Genomic DNA, 17,438 nt, shown 5'->3' with positions numbered 1-17,438 from the left:
CAATATTTAACTTGATAAAACTTCCAAATAAAGTCTAGCTCATAAGCAACCACAGCTGTGACTATAACTTTCTGAAATAGCTATCTGAATTTCTAATCAAGACATAACGAATAATCTGTTCAAATTCTTGATAATCAACTACTGCTGAGAAACTTTGTAAAAGTAGAAGGCAGCAATTGGCAGAAGATGATTTATTGCTTTGTCTGATGGATAGAAACTCCCTTCCGTTAATCAGATTTTGGATAACTTGTTCTCTCAAAATTATACACCTAAGGCACCACCATTAACAGCTGTTTGTCTTCTTTCTTTGATAAATGCAGTGTTAAAATTTCTTGCGATAATGTAAATTGATTTAAAATCCAATCAAACATTTTCATATCAAATATTTCAGAAAGAATGACAAAGCTTTCTTTCAAACACAGACACATGTTATTTTATTTAACTCAATAATGTTTCTTTAGGTTCGAATCCATAACTATGATAAAAATCACTAGAGAACCATTTTAAATATCATTTTTCCAAAGCTGAATTTTTTTCTTTTGAATTCCTAATCAATTCATTCCTAATCATTAATGTGGTGGCTTGGATTTTATTATGGTTGCCATTTTGACAATACTATTTAATTTGTAATTCATAACTGTGGAGGAATACTTACATATGAGAGTTCCTCTGTGAATAATGTCTTACTTGAATCTCAGAGTTATAGGAATAAACTCTGGATGTAAATATACATTTTTTAAGAAGTATTTCCATAACATTTCATTTGTCTTGAATATTTCATCCCCAGTAGGGTTTTTTCCTTTTTTTTCCTCTTCAAAACAAAGTTCTTCCAAACATTTTATTTCAGGAATTTTAAATAGTGCTGTTATATAGCAGTTACTAACATCTATAGATTCATCAATATGCAAAAAAACATTTTTGCAATAAAAATTTAATTATGTCCTGGGTTATGGTAATCTGTTATCTAACATGTTGATCTACTAATGGTATTATTGATTTTCCTTGCTTTTCTGGTTCCGCATAGAATAAAACATTTCCACACAATCTGGTAAAATTGCAATTTTGAAATAGTGATTCATTCTGACATTAGATATTGTGTGTTCTTGCATCCCTAGCTTCTTGGGCTTCTTGATCTGGTACTAATCTAAAAACAGAACTTTGTTTCATATTTTTTCTTGCATATGCTTTAAAAAATTCAAATCCTTTTCTGGGCGGGGTGGATACCTTCTGGTACGGTGTTGATACAGCATCCTCTGCACCACCGACTCATTTAATAACATTTCCATATAAATAAGATATTTAGGGAAAAGGACAGGTATGTCATTGCAGTTCACAAGTCCAAGTTTGAGATCATCCTAATTATGTTGTCTAATTTCTAATCTTTTTTTAAAACTACTGTATTTGCCTTATAGATTAGTAATTTTTCAGCTTTAACAGAAAATTGTCCATTATAAATGAGTGGAAAGATAAATATCTGTCAAAATTAAATCCATGTAACTATAAAGTATTTAAGATGATTGTAAACATTAATGACATTAGAAAATAAATTTTAAGAAAATTTTTGGCAATTTTCATTAAAAATGTTTTAAAACTCAAGGATGTGGTAAGAAAAACGGAAAGCAATGAAATATAGATTTCATTAATTTAAGAAGTAAAAGTATTAAAAAATACAAAAAATATAAACTTTGCTTACACTCATATATGATCAAAAACATTTTAAAACTTGCAAAGTCCTACAGTGCTTTCTACCAAAACCATTTTTAAAAAGTATGTTTAAAAACTATATTTTGGAAAATGATTTTTTAATTTTTAAAAACAATTTATTATGAAATTCAATTAAGACTCAGATTTTGTACAGCTGATAACATCAAAAACCAAACAAGAAGAAAGGAAGAAAGAAGGGGAAGAAACAATAATCAGAATGCAATTACTCATTTTTTAGTAACACCTAATACTGAATAATAATAATAACGATATGAAAATAACAGCAATTATATATACCATCTAAGTTAAAAGGAAAACATGAAATATAAGAGCAAACAAAATTTAAAAAGCAAAACTAAACAAGAATTTCTTTGTGTTTCCATGTATACAAAACGAAGAATTTTCCTGATAAACTGAGTTTGTCTTAGAAATCTAAAGATGGTGTCTATGGTAACAATCAAACCAGGTGGAATGATTCAACAGGAAGGTGGCAGGGGCTATATTTGTTCCCAGTACAGAGCTGCTCTCTGGCAGAGGGGGCTACATAGTCTTACCCATGAAAATATTTTCTGAATTTAGGAAGTTTAACAAGGTAACTATGTGGATAATAGGAAAACAAAATTTCATATGTGGTAAATTTCTGAACGATTGTATTTTTTTAAAAAGTAAGTTTTCAGCACCATAAACAACTTGGGCACACCAGTAGTCATTTACCCTGCAGTAAGTACTGTTCTTGGGAAGCTTCTCTTTATAGCTGAGATTCAAACATCAGCACCCAGAACCACTTAGTGCGCACTCTGCACTCATCTAGACCGTCAATTTTACATAAATTATGTAAAAGTCTCATCACAAATTATAAAATATATTTAAAATAATAAATATAAACCATGATGTCTTAAAATGAATAACACATTTCTCTTTAGCCAGGATAATGGGTAATGTGAGCCATAGATGATGGTTCACACCCAGCTGGTTCCTTTTTTCAGTCTTAATTGTTTTCTTTTTAAATTAAAAGATCTTAAATAACAATTTTTGGTCTTTGGAAATGTCAGCATGTAATTAGAACTCCTGTCACATAGTTGTGGATCTCTGGACAATTTGTGGACACAGAATTTCTTGATCATTTCACTCACGTCTGCTTTTAGTGTTGAATCAGATGCTAAGTTGACAAGCACGTTATGCTCTAACACTGCAAGGCTGAGTGTTTCAATTTAGGAAATGGCAGTAAGCCAATTCTTAGCAACTCTTTGGTTGCATTTGTATTAAAAAGTATCTCCTCAAATTTTTGCATTTAAATATGATTTTTGGATAGATATACCCACTAGTACATGATCAATTATTTTCCTCCAATCGGTAAAATCATCAAATGTTGAAAAGAGCCAAATCTGTCCTTAGTAAGGGGCATTTGCCATTTACACCAGAGTTCAGTCAACCTAAAATTCCAGTACTGTATTCTTACATTAAAAATATTTTGACACTTAAGTGATAGGTTGTCTATTCAAAATACTAAACATATCTTTAAGTTATACCCTTTGAGGAAGCTCCTAAAAATCCTAGTTTGGTCTTTACTAGTACTATTAGTTTCACAAACTGTCTTAAGTTTAGTCCTCATTTCAAAAACTTGTGTGAGCAAGTTTACCCACAGCCCTTGTATTTCATGATGGAAACAAAATCTTCTACTTGCTATTTTACTGCATGACAATGGAAAGGTTCACCGTCAGTAGCCCCGATTTGATGAGTTTCACAATTTTCATCTCTGTCAATGCTAAGTCAGAAAGGGAGGTGTACTGTTTTATATGAATGTTCCCCTGGAGCAGAACTGACACTCGCTGCACACACAACTGAGTGCTCTGACATTACTGATTCCCATGTGCCTTTTCCACTCTGAATCCCAGCTCACAAATGAATGAAAAAACTCTTCAATAACACAAGTTTTTAGTGATAATTGGAACAATAAGTTGTCAAACACCCTTCCCTCATATATGCCCCATATTTATGGCAAACACTGATTTGTGCACTGCACATCTGGGATTGGTTAAAGCAAAATATCTGTCAGCACACTCTATACGATGTGCACAGTTTCAGTAACAAGGGAATTTTGCCAATAACTTATAACTTACACTGTTTTCTCTCTGAGCATATCTTTCCATTAGTGCCTCAGCAATATTATGACATATCTTTTTTTGTTTTTTGCTATAGGAAGTGCAACTTTAAATGATTTCTATAGCTTAGATCTCAGTTCTACCTATATGCATTCTTTACTGTAAAGTAGTATTTTGCATTTTTTTTGCATTTGTTCTGGAAAAATTCAATAGTTTTATCAGAGAAACAGATTACTGTTCTAGATTTGGAAATTATGGAAGATGTTTCCATGGCTTCACCATGTCTGGTGGGTAGTAAAGATATTCTTTGATAGCAGACTTAGTCTCATGGGGATCTTATAAGCACCTCCAAGTTTCATCTTGAGAAGTGGTAGAGCATGTAGACGAAGAATAATTGGTTATTTAGTATAAACTTGATAAATGGAAGTATTTTCTCACTTATAGGCACCATAGCAGCTGTAAACATTGTAGAGCTGCACATTGAAAGTATTTTACTATAATTAAAAATTATGCAAAGACATTATAGTTATTTTATCACATTACTTTTAAAAAGAGTGTGGTATAACATGTCCTCACCTTGTTGACCCAGTATTTTCTACTTTTAACTTTCAGTTTAGCTGCTTCCAACTATGTAGCATCCAAAAAATTATGTTTACTCATAATGTCTGTAATATTTGGAGTTTGGGCTAGGGAGGAAAATTTAACATCAAACCCTAAAATGCAATAATGATTACAAACTATGATGCCAACAATATCTTCTCAAATGAGACTTTGCATATTATTATCAAGCATCACTCCCACCAGTCCAAAAAAGTTTAAAATATCAACTCAATTTTCCTAGTCGAAGTGCTCTTTAACCTAGAAATACAATAAATCTTCAGAATTGGACAAAAGCACAGTTTTCAGTCTGCTACTCAATACTTCATCTTGTGCTGGTAAATCAACACAATTGGTAAGAACCAATTATACATTTGGAGACAGCTAGGTATTGACTGGAGCATCAGAGGGAGAGCATCGGAGTGCAGTAAGAGACTGGTGAGATCCCTGTGGAGCATGAAAGCCCAGAATGGAGGCATAGAGAGGAGAAAGAGAGACATATGGCCTCAACCAAAATGTCTTCAACACCAGGATCAGTGGCAGGAAGAATTTTCCCTTGCAGCAAAAAGGTAGGCAGAAGACTCACATCAACCCTCATCCTCACCATAGAGGCTGGCAGATCCTTTGGCAAGCCAAGCCTGGAGCAAAGTGTGGGCAGCATCCAAGAATACACACACTGCATCATTCTAGAACATGAACACAAACTGTGCACTCCCCACCTCACAACCTTGTGACCCAAGGGGATGCAGGATGACGCCATCTTGAAACCAGAGCCATTACTGGAGTGCACCCTGCCTTGCAGCCAGTAACCACCTTAAGGCTCTGCCCTGTCCTCAGTGTACTCACACAAGAGTCTACAATGTTTTGATCCTCGCGGCTTGAAGCCTAGGCTCACAGTAGTTATGATTCTAGTTCTGTAGCTTGGGAAACCAACTCTAGTTTTGCTGAACTGATGCACCCACACTTCCCCAGTCAGAGATTAGACAGGTAGACCCTCATCAGGCAAACCACCCTCCATTTCTCCTTCTATCCCGAGCCCCGTCAGCTGACTGTGTTGTGTGCACCTGAGCCCCCAACCTGGAAAAACAGCTTGTGGTTCTCTACCCTAATTAATATGCCCTCAGGCCAGTGAAAATAAAGTGCATCTGCTCCTTCTGGAGAAGTGGCCATGCAGTTCACCTTGAATGGTCCTGCCTAGCAGCCTAGCCAATAGTCCCATAGGTGGCTGGACAGGCCACTTTGCTACAAGCCTACTGAGTGGCCCCAGCCATTACCCAGGAAGCATCTGGATAGGTTCCCTCACTACAGGCCTGCCTAGTGACCTTACCAACAGTCAGAGAAGTGTCTGGTTGGGCCCCCTCACTGCAGCCCTGCCTAATGGCCTTGGCCACTTCCTGAGAAGGGTCTCAGCAGCTCCACCGTTGGCAATCTAGCTACTGGTCTGCAGAGGGAAGCATGACCTCACATCAATTCCCAAGAATTGGCACAGCAGAAGGGCTACCAGCAGACCTACACTCAACTAGCAAAGCCAAAGCACACCCATACCCTGGCTCACATAAATAGCTCAGCTGTCACAACCCTGGAAGACCCACCCCTAAGTCTTTGAACCATCACATGCACATGCATCTGAGTGAGAAACAGCTTGGCTGACATGTCCCTGGTGGGCCCACCCCTGATCATAGAAGCGGCACCATGACCCTGCCACTGGCAAACCACACACAATATGCCCCCAGTCCCCAGCCTGAGACTCAGACCAGCAGCCACATCCCCAGTGAGTCAGCTCCTGAGATGACTGACCCACGGGGTGCATGTGCACACCCGCAGCCTATGAACCAACACAGAAATATCTCTCCTGGCAAAGTTGTGCCACTGCTGCTACAAACCTCCAAAGCTTAGGTCTCTGAGTTACTTGCAGACATAGTGTAAGTAGGTTACAGCTGAAGAAACTACACTACACAATCTACACTAGTTTATCCATCCTGAATAAAACCATTGCACTCTACCCAATCAACAGCTTAGTATGCATTTGCAGGTGAAAGTCTTCCCACACAAGCCACTCTATAAAACTCAAAAAAGTGACTATTCTATCGGATGTGCAGATATCAATGCAGGGAAACAAGAAACATGAAAAAACAAAGCAACGTGACACCACCAAAGAACCAAACTAATGGTCTAGTAACTGATCCCAAAGAACTGGAAATTGCCAACTTGCTGGAAAGGGAATTCAAATTAATTACCTTTAGGAAACTCACTGAGATACAAGAGAATATAGACAAACAGTTCAACAAAATCAGAAAGACAAATTGCAATCTGAATGAGAAATTCAACAGAGACAGATATCATTAATAAAAATCAAGCAGAAATCTTGGAATTGAAGAATTCACTGAATGAAATAAAAAATACAACTGAGAGTCTTAACAGACTAGATCAAGCAGAAGAAAGAATTTGTGACCTTGAAGATAGCAGTTTTGAGATAACACAGGAAGACAAAAAAAAAAAAATGAATGAAGCTTGCAAAATCTACAGGATATTATTAAGTGAACAAATATTCAAATTACAGGCATTCCAGAAGGAGAAGAAAACAAAAAAGATATTGAAATGCTAATTAAAGAAACAAGAGCTGAAAACTTCTCTAGTCTTGGGAAAGATGTGAATATCCAAAAACAGGTAGCTCAAAAGTCCCCAAATAGATTCAATCCAAATAGGTCATCTCCTAGACACACTGCAGTCAAAGTATTCAATGTTAAAGATGAAGAGAGAATTCTAAAAAACAGCAAGAGAAAAATGTCAAGTCACTTATAAGGAAATCCCCATTAGACTAACAGCAGACTCTTCAGCAGAAACCCTACATGTCAGGAATACAAGGATGGTCCAACATATGCAAATCAATAAAGGTGATTTCATCACATCAACAGAATGAAAGAAAAAAAATGACATGACCATCTTGATAGATGCAGGAAAAGCATTTGATAAAATTCAACATCCCTTCATGATAAAGACTCACAACAAATTAGGTATAAAAGGAAAGTATCCTAATACAACAAAGGCTATATATGACAAACCCACAGCTAACATCATACTGAATGTGGAAAAGCTGAAAGATTTCCCCCTAAGAACTGGAACAAGACAAAGATCCCACTCTCACTACTTTAATTCAACATCGTTCTGGAAGTCCTAGTCAGAGCACTTAGGCAAGAGAAAAAAATAAAGGGTGTCCAAATTGGAAAGGATGAAGTCAAGTTGTCACTGTTTGCAGATGACTGGATTTTATACAGAGAAAAACCTAAAAACTCTATGAAAAAACTCCTAGACCTGATAAACAAATTCAGTAAAGTTGCAGGATACAAAATCAATATACAAAAATCAATAGCATTTCTATACACTAAAAACAAACCAGCAGAAAAAGAAATCAAGAAAGCTACCCTATATACAATAGTAACAAAAATAAAATACCTAGGAAAAAATTTAACCAAGGTGAAAGATCTCTACAATGAAAACCATAAAACACCAATTAAAGAAATTAAAGAAGCCACAAAAAAATGGAAAGACATCCCATGCAAATAGATTGGAAGAATCAACATTGCCAAAATGACCATACTACTCAAAGCAATCTACAGATTCTATCCAGTCCCCATCAAAATACCAATGACATACTTCAAAAAAATAGAAAAAAACAATTCAAAAATTTATATGGAACAACAAGAGACCCTGAATAGCCAAAGCAATCCTAAACAAAAAGAACAAAGCAGGGGGTATCACACTCCCTGACTTCAATATATACTACAAAGTTATACTAATCAAAACAGCATGGTACTGGCACAAAAACAGACACATAGACCAATGGAACAGAATAGAGAATTCAGAAATAAATCCACATACCCAAACAACTTATTTTTGACAAAAGAGCTGAGAAAGTACATTGGGGGAAAGGACAGTCTCTTCAATAAATGGTGCTGGGAAAATTGGAGATCCATATGCAGAAAAATGAAACTAGACCCCTATCTCTCACCATATACCAAAATCAACTCAGAATGGATTAAAGACTTAAATTTAAGACCTGAAAGTATAAAAATTCTAGAAGAAAACATAGGGGAAACATTTCAGGACACAGGTCTGGACAAAGACTTTATAAATAATACTTCAGAAGCACCGGGAACAAAAGCAAAAATTAACAAATGGGATTATATCAAACTAAAAAGCTTCTGCACAGAAAAGGAAACAATCAAGACAACAAAAAGACAGCCTGTAGAATGGGAGAAAATATTTGCAAACTATGCATCTGACAAGGGATTAGTATTAAGAATATACAAAGAACTCAAATAACTTCATAGTAAAAAACCAAATAATCCGATTAAAAAATGGGCAAAGAAAATGAATAGATGTTTATCAAAAGAAGACATACAAATGGCCAACACGCATATGAAAAAAGGCTAGACATTGCTAATCATCAGAGAAATGCAAATCAAAACCACAATGAGATATCATCTCACTCCAGTTAGAACGGCCATTATAAAAAAGAGAGAAAATAACAAATGCTAGCAAGGATGCAGAGGAAGGGAAACTCTTATACATTGTTGGTGGGAATGTAAATTAGTATATCCATTATGGAAAATAGTATGGAGATTTCTCAAACAATTACAGATAGAACTACCATAGGATCCAGCAATCCCACCACTAAGTATTTCCAAAGGAATGGAAATCAAGTCAAAGAGATACCTGCACTCCCATGTTTATGGCAGCTCTATTCATAATAGTGAAAAGTTGGAACCAACCTAAATGTCCTTCCATGGATGATTGGATAAGGTATATATACCCAATGGAATACATACTCAGCCACAAAAATAATGAAATTCTGCTATTTGCAGCAACATGGATGAGGCTTGGAGAAAATTATGTTAAGTGAAATAAGCCAGGCAGAGAGAGAGAAATACTACATATTTGGAATCTAAAAAAGTTGATTTCATAGAAGTAGAGAGTAAATAGTAGTTCCTAGAGACTGGTAGAGGGAAGGGGAAGGAGAGATGGGGAGAGGTTGGTCAGTGGATACCAAATATTAGAGAGGTAGGAAGAATGGGATCTAGGTTCTGCAGTAATATAGAGAGACTGCAGTTGGCAACAAAGTACTGTGTATCTTTGAAAAGCTAGTCAAGATGATGTTGAATGTTCCTAACACAAAGAAGTGACAAATGTTTGAGGTGATGGATATACTAAGCACCCTCATATGATCATTACACACAGTATGAATATACCCAAATATCATATTGTACTCTATAAATATATACAATGATTATGGGTCAATAAAGAAAAATAAATTAAAAAGAGAGAAAAAGAGAGTAGAGTAGTGGTTACCAGAGGAATAGAAATGGGCGGTGGGGGGAGGGGAGCAGGGAAAGGTTGGTAGACTGGTACAAAGTTACAAAGTTAACGTTAGATAGGAAGAATAAGTTGTGATGCCCTAGCATGACAATAGCTAATAATATCGTATATCTCAAGATAGCCAGAAGAGAGAGAATCTTGAATGTTATAACCACAAAGAAATGATAAATGTTTAGGTGATGGATATGCTACCTATTCTGATTAGATCATTATACAATATATGCATGTATTGAAACAACAAACTGTAGTCCATAAACATGTACAATAAAAATAAGATTAAAAAATATTATTTTTGTTAATTTCTACCTAAAATACTAGTGGGTTTTGCTTTATGTAATTTGGTACTATTTTATTTATTGCATTAAGCATTATTATAAAGTCTTCACTGTGGATCATAATTTTTATCGATAAAAATAACTCTGCTCTCAAAAAAATTTTTCACATTTGGCAAAATTTGACTCCTCATAATGGGGAATGAATGTCACAAATGGCAGTCCTTGATATCTGGGTTATTGGATGATTCTTTTTTCAGAAGACAAAATTATAAAACAGTTTCACATATGAATGAGGAAGTGTGTTTTTAAAATCAGCAAATAAACCATTTTTCTATCAGTCACCATTTAAGATCTACAATTTTCTCTCCAAACACTTATAAAGAACTATAAAAATAAGCAGTAAGGTAATAGTGGGAATGACAATACTATTAAAGAGATCTTTTTTTTTTTTTTTTTTTTTTTACATTAAAGGGCTTTAAATTCCATTGTATGATAAAGCTCCCATCTTAAAAAAAAAGATATTTCTCTCATCTTAAAAAAAAAAATCTCTCTTTTGACCCCAATTCTCCTTCATCTACCACCCCACTTATCTTCTTCCTTTGGCATTCCAAAATTAACATATCCAAACCCCAGTGTCTATTTTTCCCTGATGAATTTGGTCCATCCGGCCTTCTGTTACAGTTGACAGCAACTCTATCTTTCCTCTTGCTCAGACAAAGGGATCATTAAAGTTACCCTGGACTCCCCTCTGGTGGTCCATCCTACATACAGTTCATACAAACATCCAGTTGGCTTTTCTTTCAAATTATTTGCCGAATCAGACCCACATCTCACCACTTCGCCACTACCACCTGCTCCATTTTTCATCTGAATAACTGCAGACTTTAATCGGTCTTCCTATTTCAATCTTTGCTCCTCCAAAGTCTATTTTCTACACAGTAGTCACAGCAATCCTTTTCAAAATGGAATTCAGATCACGACACTTCTCTGCTCAAAATCCTTCAATGATGCTCCATTTTTCTCAGCAAAAGCTTAAGTCCTAACAGTGGCCAACAAGGCCCTTTGTAATATGTCCCCCTATCCCTCATTCACTCTACGGCAGTCACACCAGCCTTCTCTTTGCAACTTGAGCATGCCAGGCATGTTCAACCACGGGATATTTGTATCCATTTTCCTGCTGCCTGCAATGATCTTCCCTGTACCACATCGTAATTCACACCTTCTCCTTCAAGTCCTTGTTCAAATATCAGCTTCTCAGTGAAGCTCACCCTGACCACCCCAGTTAATCACAAACTCTTTTTCCCAGCACTCTCAATCCTCTTTGCCCCACTCTATTTTTTTCTATAATACTTATCACCTTTTAGCATTCTACATAATTTACTCGTGTATAGTTTTTATTATTGTCTTCCTTTCCTAAAATGTAAACTCCATGAGGGCAGCAATTCTGATCTGTATGGTTCACTAATGCAACTCTAGCACCTGAAACAGTTTCTGTTACAGAAATGGTGCTCAGTAAATTTTGCTGGATGATTGGATTTTCATAAGCATCTCTATTCTTCTTGCAAATTATTTCTCACTCCTGTTAAAGTCTTTCAAATTTACAACAAATCTATCATTTTAAATTTTGATGAAAATGTTTTTCTTTCTCCCCCTTCTTCCCAGCAAGAGATGTATTTTCAGTGTCACCTGGCTAATCAAAGCCACAGCACTGAATAAGGGAAAATAAGAGAGCAGAGAATGGGGAAGGTAGTTCAGTGAATTTGGTGGCAAAGTTGAGCTATCATTACCATCGAAGAAAGACTGTCTCAGTAACTACTGTCAGCCCAACTAAGCAATAGAGGAAAGCCAGTTTCGCTTTTAAGTCCTGCTAAACAACTATTATCTGTTGTGCTGAACTTTAAAGCAATTCACAAACTCAAAATTATGTGACTCTTCAAATTATATCAATAATAAGTGTGTGCTAAGTAAAAATACAGAGAAAAGATGTGTACGTGTATTATCAATTTATATGAATACCCTAAGCTATCAGCTCATTTTATTTTTAAAAAATCTTTACTTCCACTCTATAAATGAAAGCTGAAATGACATGTAAAACAAATCACGCATCATCTACTTTTTATAGATGGCCATTTTTTTTCTCAGTAATCACAAAATATCAAAAATATATTTGTAATACTCATGAAAAATAGATGGCATAATGCTATATAAATATATGAGAAGCACAATTACATACTACTCCACAAAATAGTTAATGTTTATAAATAGATAAAGGAAAGATAAATGGAAAAAAATAAATAAAACTGCTGTAATGAAGATCCATTTGTCATTGGATGCTAAACAAAATTATATTTGATCATATTTATCATTAATACCTTGTCAATTATAAATAATATTTGCAACTTATTTATAATTTTTAATGTTAAATAAATTGCTTCATAAAAAAACTCACTTCAGATTATATGTATCATATTCAATGGAGGATCTTGGCACCGCAGGGATCATATAAAGAAATCCAAGATGTTCATTTTCATGTATTATTTTAATGATTTGCAAAGGATCATGAATGTTGGCTTTAGCGACTTCTTCCCGGTCTTGGAAAGTATACTTAGGATAAGTTGAAGACCTAGGGCTGAAGAGACCTCTTCTTCCAATACCCGTACGTGGGACTTTAGGTGGAGAAGGAGAGAATGCCTCAACAAAGGGCTTCTGGATCTAAACAAAGCCAATTTAAAAACAAATGAGTTTTGGCACACACACACAAAACTGACAAAATATTACCCACAAGGACTAATTACTATACTGCATGAGATGTCTAGGGCTCAAAGGCAAGCATTTTGGAACTGAAAATTTTCAATTTTCAAACTGTTGTTAGGCAGCGATATTCCTTCCTCCTCAGTACTCCTTACCCAGATGCTCATCTCCTTGCCACAAAACAGTCCTATGTTGGCTCCCTTTGTGTTTTCCTCTCCTTTAACTCGATGTTTATCACATCAAAATAGCAGCTGTTTGGTGTTCACGGGAGCCCACCACTCTCCTGGTACAGTTGCTCTGCGTCTACCCTGACAGTGGCCTCTGCCCCCACCTCCTCACCTGTTCTGGTAACCTTGATGGTTTTCAATGACTGAAGACTTGGACAGCTGTTATTATAACTCATAATAAACTTCACTTCTTTATATAAGGGGTGGTTACATTGAATATTGAGAATCATTGTGTAATAGCCTTAGAGAAGCACATATCTTATTAACTAATAATTGCCAGTTCTGTAGTCCAGTGCTTCTCAAACTTAAATGTGCATGTGAATTACCTGGGGGTCTTGTTAAAATGCAGATTCTGATTCAGTACTGCTGGGGAGAGCCTGAGATTCTGCATTTCTAATGTGCTCCAGCAGATGCGGATCTTGCTGACCCACAGACCACACTTGGAGCAGTGCACCCGAACTTCGCTCTACTCCTGGGTTTACAGTTTGTGTTCTCAGTGGGGCTCTCACCTCTTCATCCGCGAAAAACCGTGGGGTGGCATCACTCACATCTTTTTTCCTATGGTGGAGGTTAATCTGTGTTTGAGGAAATTTGACACTAACTCCAAAGGTCATCACCTTGTCTCTCTGACAATACAGGCTTTAAGATAAAGGAGTTGCCATAGTGGACTTGCTTTGTTGAATCACTAATGCAATTATATAAATGATTACTTTATTCCCTGTTAGCATAGCTGAGAGAGCCTGCCATTTCTGCAAGAGATTTATTACCACAAGCTCTGTGGAGCAACTTCCCCCGAAAGTTTGTAATCATAAAGATCGTTATTCTCCATCTCTGATTAAATATATCCTGTTGAATAGCAGTTTGAGAGGAAAAGTCTACCAAATTCGGAATTGAAGGAAACACATCTTTGAACTTAAAATATAAAATGCGCTCTTTCACTCACTGGCTGGAGATGGCAGCAATGGCCAACAAGAAAGAATAGGCCAAGCCTGATGCCAGAACCAGAGAAAGTGCACATTGCCTTATCTCAATGTTGCAACAAAGCTGTGGTCAACTTCAATATTTTTTATGAGACTAATGTTTTAATATTTTAACGGAAAATTCATTTACTTTATTATTTCCTTTAAAAAAAGTTTTACTGCATTTTAAGTGATGGATTTCTTCAACAACATTGCTACATATTTTCATCTGAGCATTTATTTCTAATTATGCAACTCAGCGGGAAGACGTGATTCCATTTATCAGTCTCTTATGTTCTGATGTGGGGGTGGGGAATAAAGAAAGCATTTATTCATAAAATGTAAAACACCTATAGTACTCCTCTCTTACGGGTGCCCAGTCCAATTTGATAAGTCGATATGTTCCTTAATTACCAGAAACCTCTAACTAATCTTCCTTTTTTCCTTCTTCCCTTTCTCCCTTCCTCCCTTCCATCTCCCAGGAAATCTTCACTGTTGCATTTCCATTCTAAACTCATTCTGAGAAATCAATATCTGAAAATATTACCCTCTTCTCAGAATAAATACCCTTCTCCTTTCGTATGGAATGTCCTCTTCCCCCCACAGTTCCCTTTAACTCTTACTCTTTATTGAATTCTTCACTGAGCAACAGCTATAACCCAGAAGCATAACCCACAACCTAACATTCCTTTCCAGTGCTCCACTTTCATCCTAGATGGCTGTCCAATTTTTCTCCTTTTCTTTAAATTCAAGTTCTTGAAGCCCACTTTATGCCAAATGAAATAATCTACGGACAATCAAATCTTTCCTGGCTCTAAGATGACTCTCTCTGTCCACTTCACAGAAACCGTATTAACCGAGGCTATACCATTCCATATAATTTATCATATGAATTCGTTCTGTCAGGAGGATCTCACCCAAGCTCATGGTGAGCTCTCATCCACCTGGCTTCTCCTCAAACCACCACCTCTCCTGCTTTATCTACCTCATTAACTTTCCACTCATTCCTGTGAACTTAGTGCAACTCCCAAGCATGGCTTTTCCTCCACAGACTGTCCCCCTGGCCACCAGGAGTAAGAGTCTCTTCTATTTAGTTCTTCATTGTTTGTACCTTAAATGACCCGTGAGGATTCTTATCACACCCCGCTGTACTTGAGTGGTCACTTGTCCACCTACCCACCTCCAGACTCTGAAATTCTTGAGGACAGAGCATGTCCTTAACTCTGCATTTCTGTCACTCTAGCTCAATGTCTGAAACCAAACTAGCACTCAAATGTTTAATGAGCACCAAAGGATCCTCTCAATCAAAAAGCTCAGAGAAATCTTGGCTCTATTCATATCTTTACTGTAGGTGTTCCTTTCACATTTTCTTCCACTTCTGTTTTTTCTTTAATTATCTACAGATATTCTTTAAAGCCAAACTCCAGTGATTTCTCCACTGAGTGACTACTATTCATTCATGGCTTACAGAGTAACGTCCCCACTCTACATCTCTCGCCTGCTACAAAAGTCATCTTTCTAGCTGGCTCAGTCTCTATTTTATTGCCCTTCACCAAGGTCTTGAAAGATTGTCATTTTGGTAAAAATGATGATAATTTTAAGAAAAGTTATAACAATATTCAAAACACTATTATGTCTTCTTTTAACATGTAAGAGAAGGTCAGAAGACTCTGTACAGATGTTGAAAGTTCCGTTTATGATATTATATTTTACAAGTTTTCCTTAAATAGAAAGAATTGAGAAATATTATATTCCCCAAACCCATTATGCAACCCCATAGAAAACAATTTTGCTACTATTCATATGAGTTAAAAACATGTTAGCAATGCTATACAAAGCTAAAATTAAAATAAAAGAATCAATTAAATGTTTTAATATTATACCTGCATTTTCCCCACAGCATCTTTATGCTTAAAAATCTGAGATGATTTGATAGAAGATGTTTTTTCTGCAGTGCTTGCTGGAGGTTTAAGGATTCCAGAAGTCATTAACTCAAGTCGGTTCTTTTCATGTATGTATTCTGGCTTCTTATGATCTTGGTAGACTTTTAGCACTGGCTTTGGGAAATAGAAAGACATGTTAATATTTTCAAAATTATCGTGAACTTGTTATATTATTCCCTACCTTTGGACTCTGTCCCTTTTGGAAATTGATCTCCTTCTTGGACTAATTTCCTATCAAAGCCACAATCCTATCAGCAACTATCACTACTGCCTTATTCAAGGTCTATGGCTTGAATAAGACTTTTCTACTTGGTTTCTATTTATTTGGTACTTTAAGTTACCAATGAGAACTTCTAGGAGTAAGGTTATCACAGAAAAGGCTCAGAGCCCTGAAAACATATACCCCCCAATTGTCCATTAAAAACCCCTACCATTCACTACCACAGCTACTACCCAAAGGTCATCAGTCACTTCCCATAGCCAGAATTGATTGATGATCTGAAAAAAAGGTGGCATTATCTTAGGCTTGTCTAATTTCAAATTATGACAACAAAAACCCAGCTTTTAACATTATAAACTAAAGTGAAGAAATCACCATAATAGCTTTTATTTTCTAAGCATTATGAGTTTAGAATGATAGCTAATCTTTTATACACAGGGATTCTTTTTTTTAAAAAAAGGCTTGAGAATAAGGAATGAAAACTGCTGTTAAGTTTTCAGATAAATGGCATTTGGCTTTGGATAAAAATGCCTCTTGAGTTACTCACTGAAGAAAGAAAAAGTCTAGCTGTTGCTATGGACGTGAGGGATATCTAAGCTATATAAAAGTACTGAAAAGGAATAGAGCCCAGAATCACACATTGAGGAGGGGGAGAAGAGACGGTGTTTGTCGACACAGGATGACTACAAAGAGAGCAAACAATGATCTGTAAAAATGATGGTAAGATAAATGCACATTTATAAAACCCTCTCTGAAGCTTACTGAAATGAATAAGATAAACTTAACTGAAATTAAGGAAAGATGCCAAAAACATATCACTAGATAGGACTAGGACTAAAGCAAAGAAACACTGAGAGTTAGACACACAGCTAATCCTCCTATCCCCCACTGTTGATAGAATCCATCACTAGCTGCAGCAAAATAAATCCATCGTAATTGCAGCAAAATAAACTCTAAAGTATTTATTTCAATAAAAAGGAAATAAATATAGGAAAGAAGGAAAAGCAATAAATATTGGGTAAATCCAAATAAAAATCAGCTGAGTAAAGAGACCAAACAATGATCTATAAAAATGATGGTAAGATAAATGCACAGGTAATAATAACAATTTGCGGAGTTAAGAAAGTAAATGAGTGGTAAGTGGTATAAATAGTATAATCTGGGAGAAGGGTATACTTATAAACATTGGATTTTGATAACTTAAAGGTACATATTGCATTTTCTAGGGTAATTACTAACAGATATTAAGAATGTATAAGTTCCAACTTGGAATGATGTAAGCAA

General features: G+C 35.9%; 1 protein-coding gene across 1 annotated transcript in view; it reads right to left on the bottom strand.

Moving 5' to 3' along the window:
• Window positions 1–17,438, bottom strand: part of DNAH6 (dynein axonemal heavy chain 6) — a 305,977-nt gene that overhangs the window by 261,583 nt on the left and 26,956 nt on the right. The window contains exons 2-3 of the mRNA XM_063078669.1: window positions 15,875–16,048; window positions 12,504–12,766 (exon numbers count right to left, since the gene is read on the bottom strand). Of these exons, the coding sequence (XP_062934739.1) occupies window positions 12,504–12,766; window positions 15,875–16,048 (437 nt within the window). The remainder of the gene's footprint in view (window positions 1–12,503; window positions 12,767–15,874; window positions 16,049–17,438) is intronic.

The sequence above is a fragment of the Cynocephalus volans genome, chromosome 14 (genome assembly GCF_027409185.1).
Source record: "Cynocephalus volans isolate mCynVol1 chromosome 14, mCynVol1.pri, whole genome shotgun sequence".
In the NCBI taxonomy this organism is placed as follows: Eukaryota; Metazoa; Chordata; class Mammalia; order Dermoptera; family Cynocephalidae; genus Cynocephalus; species Cynocephalus volans.
This window is presented reverse-complemented; position numbering and strand designations above follow the sequence as displayed.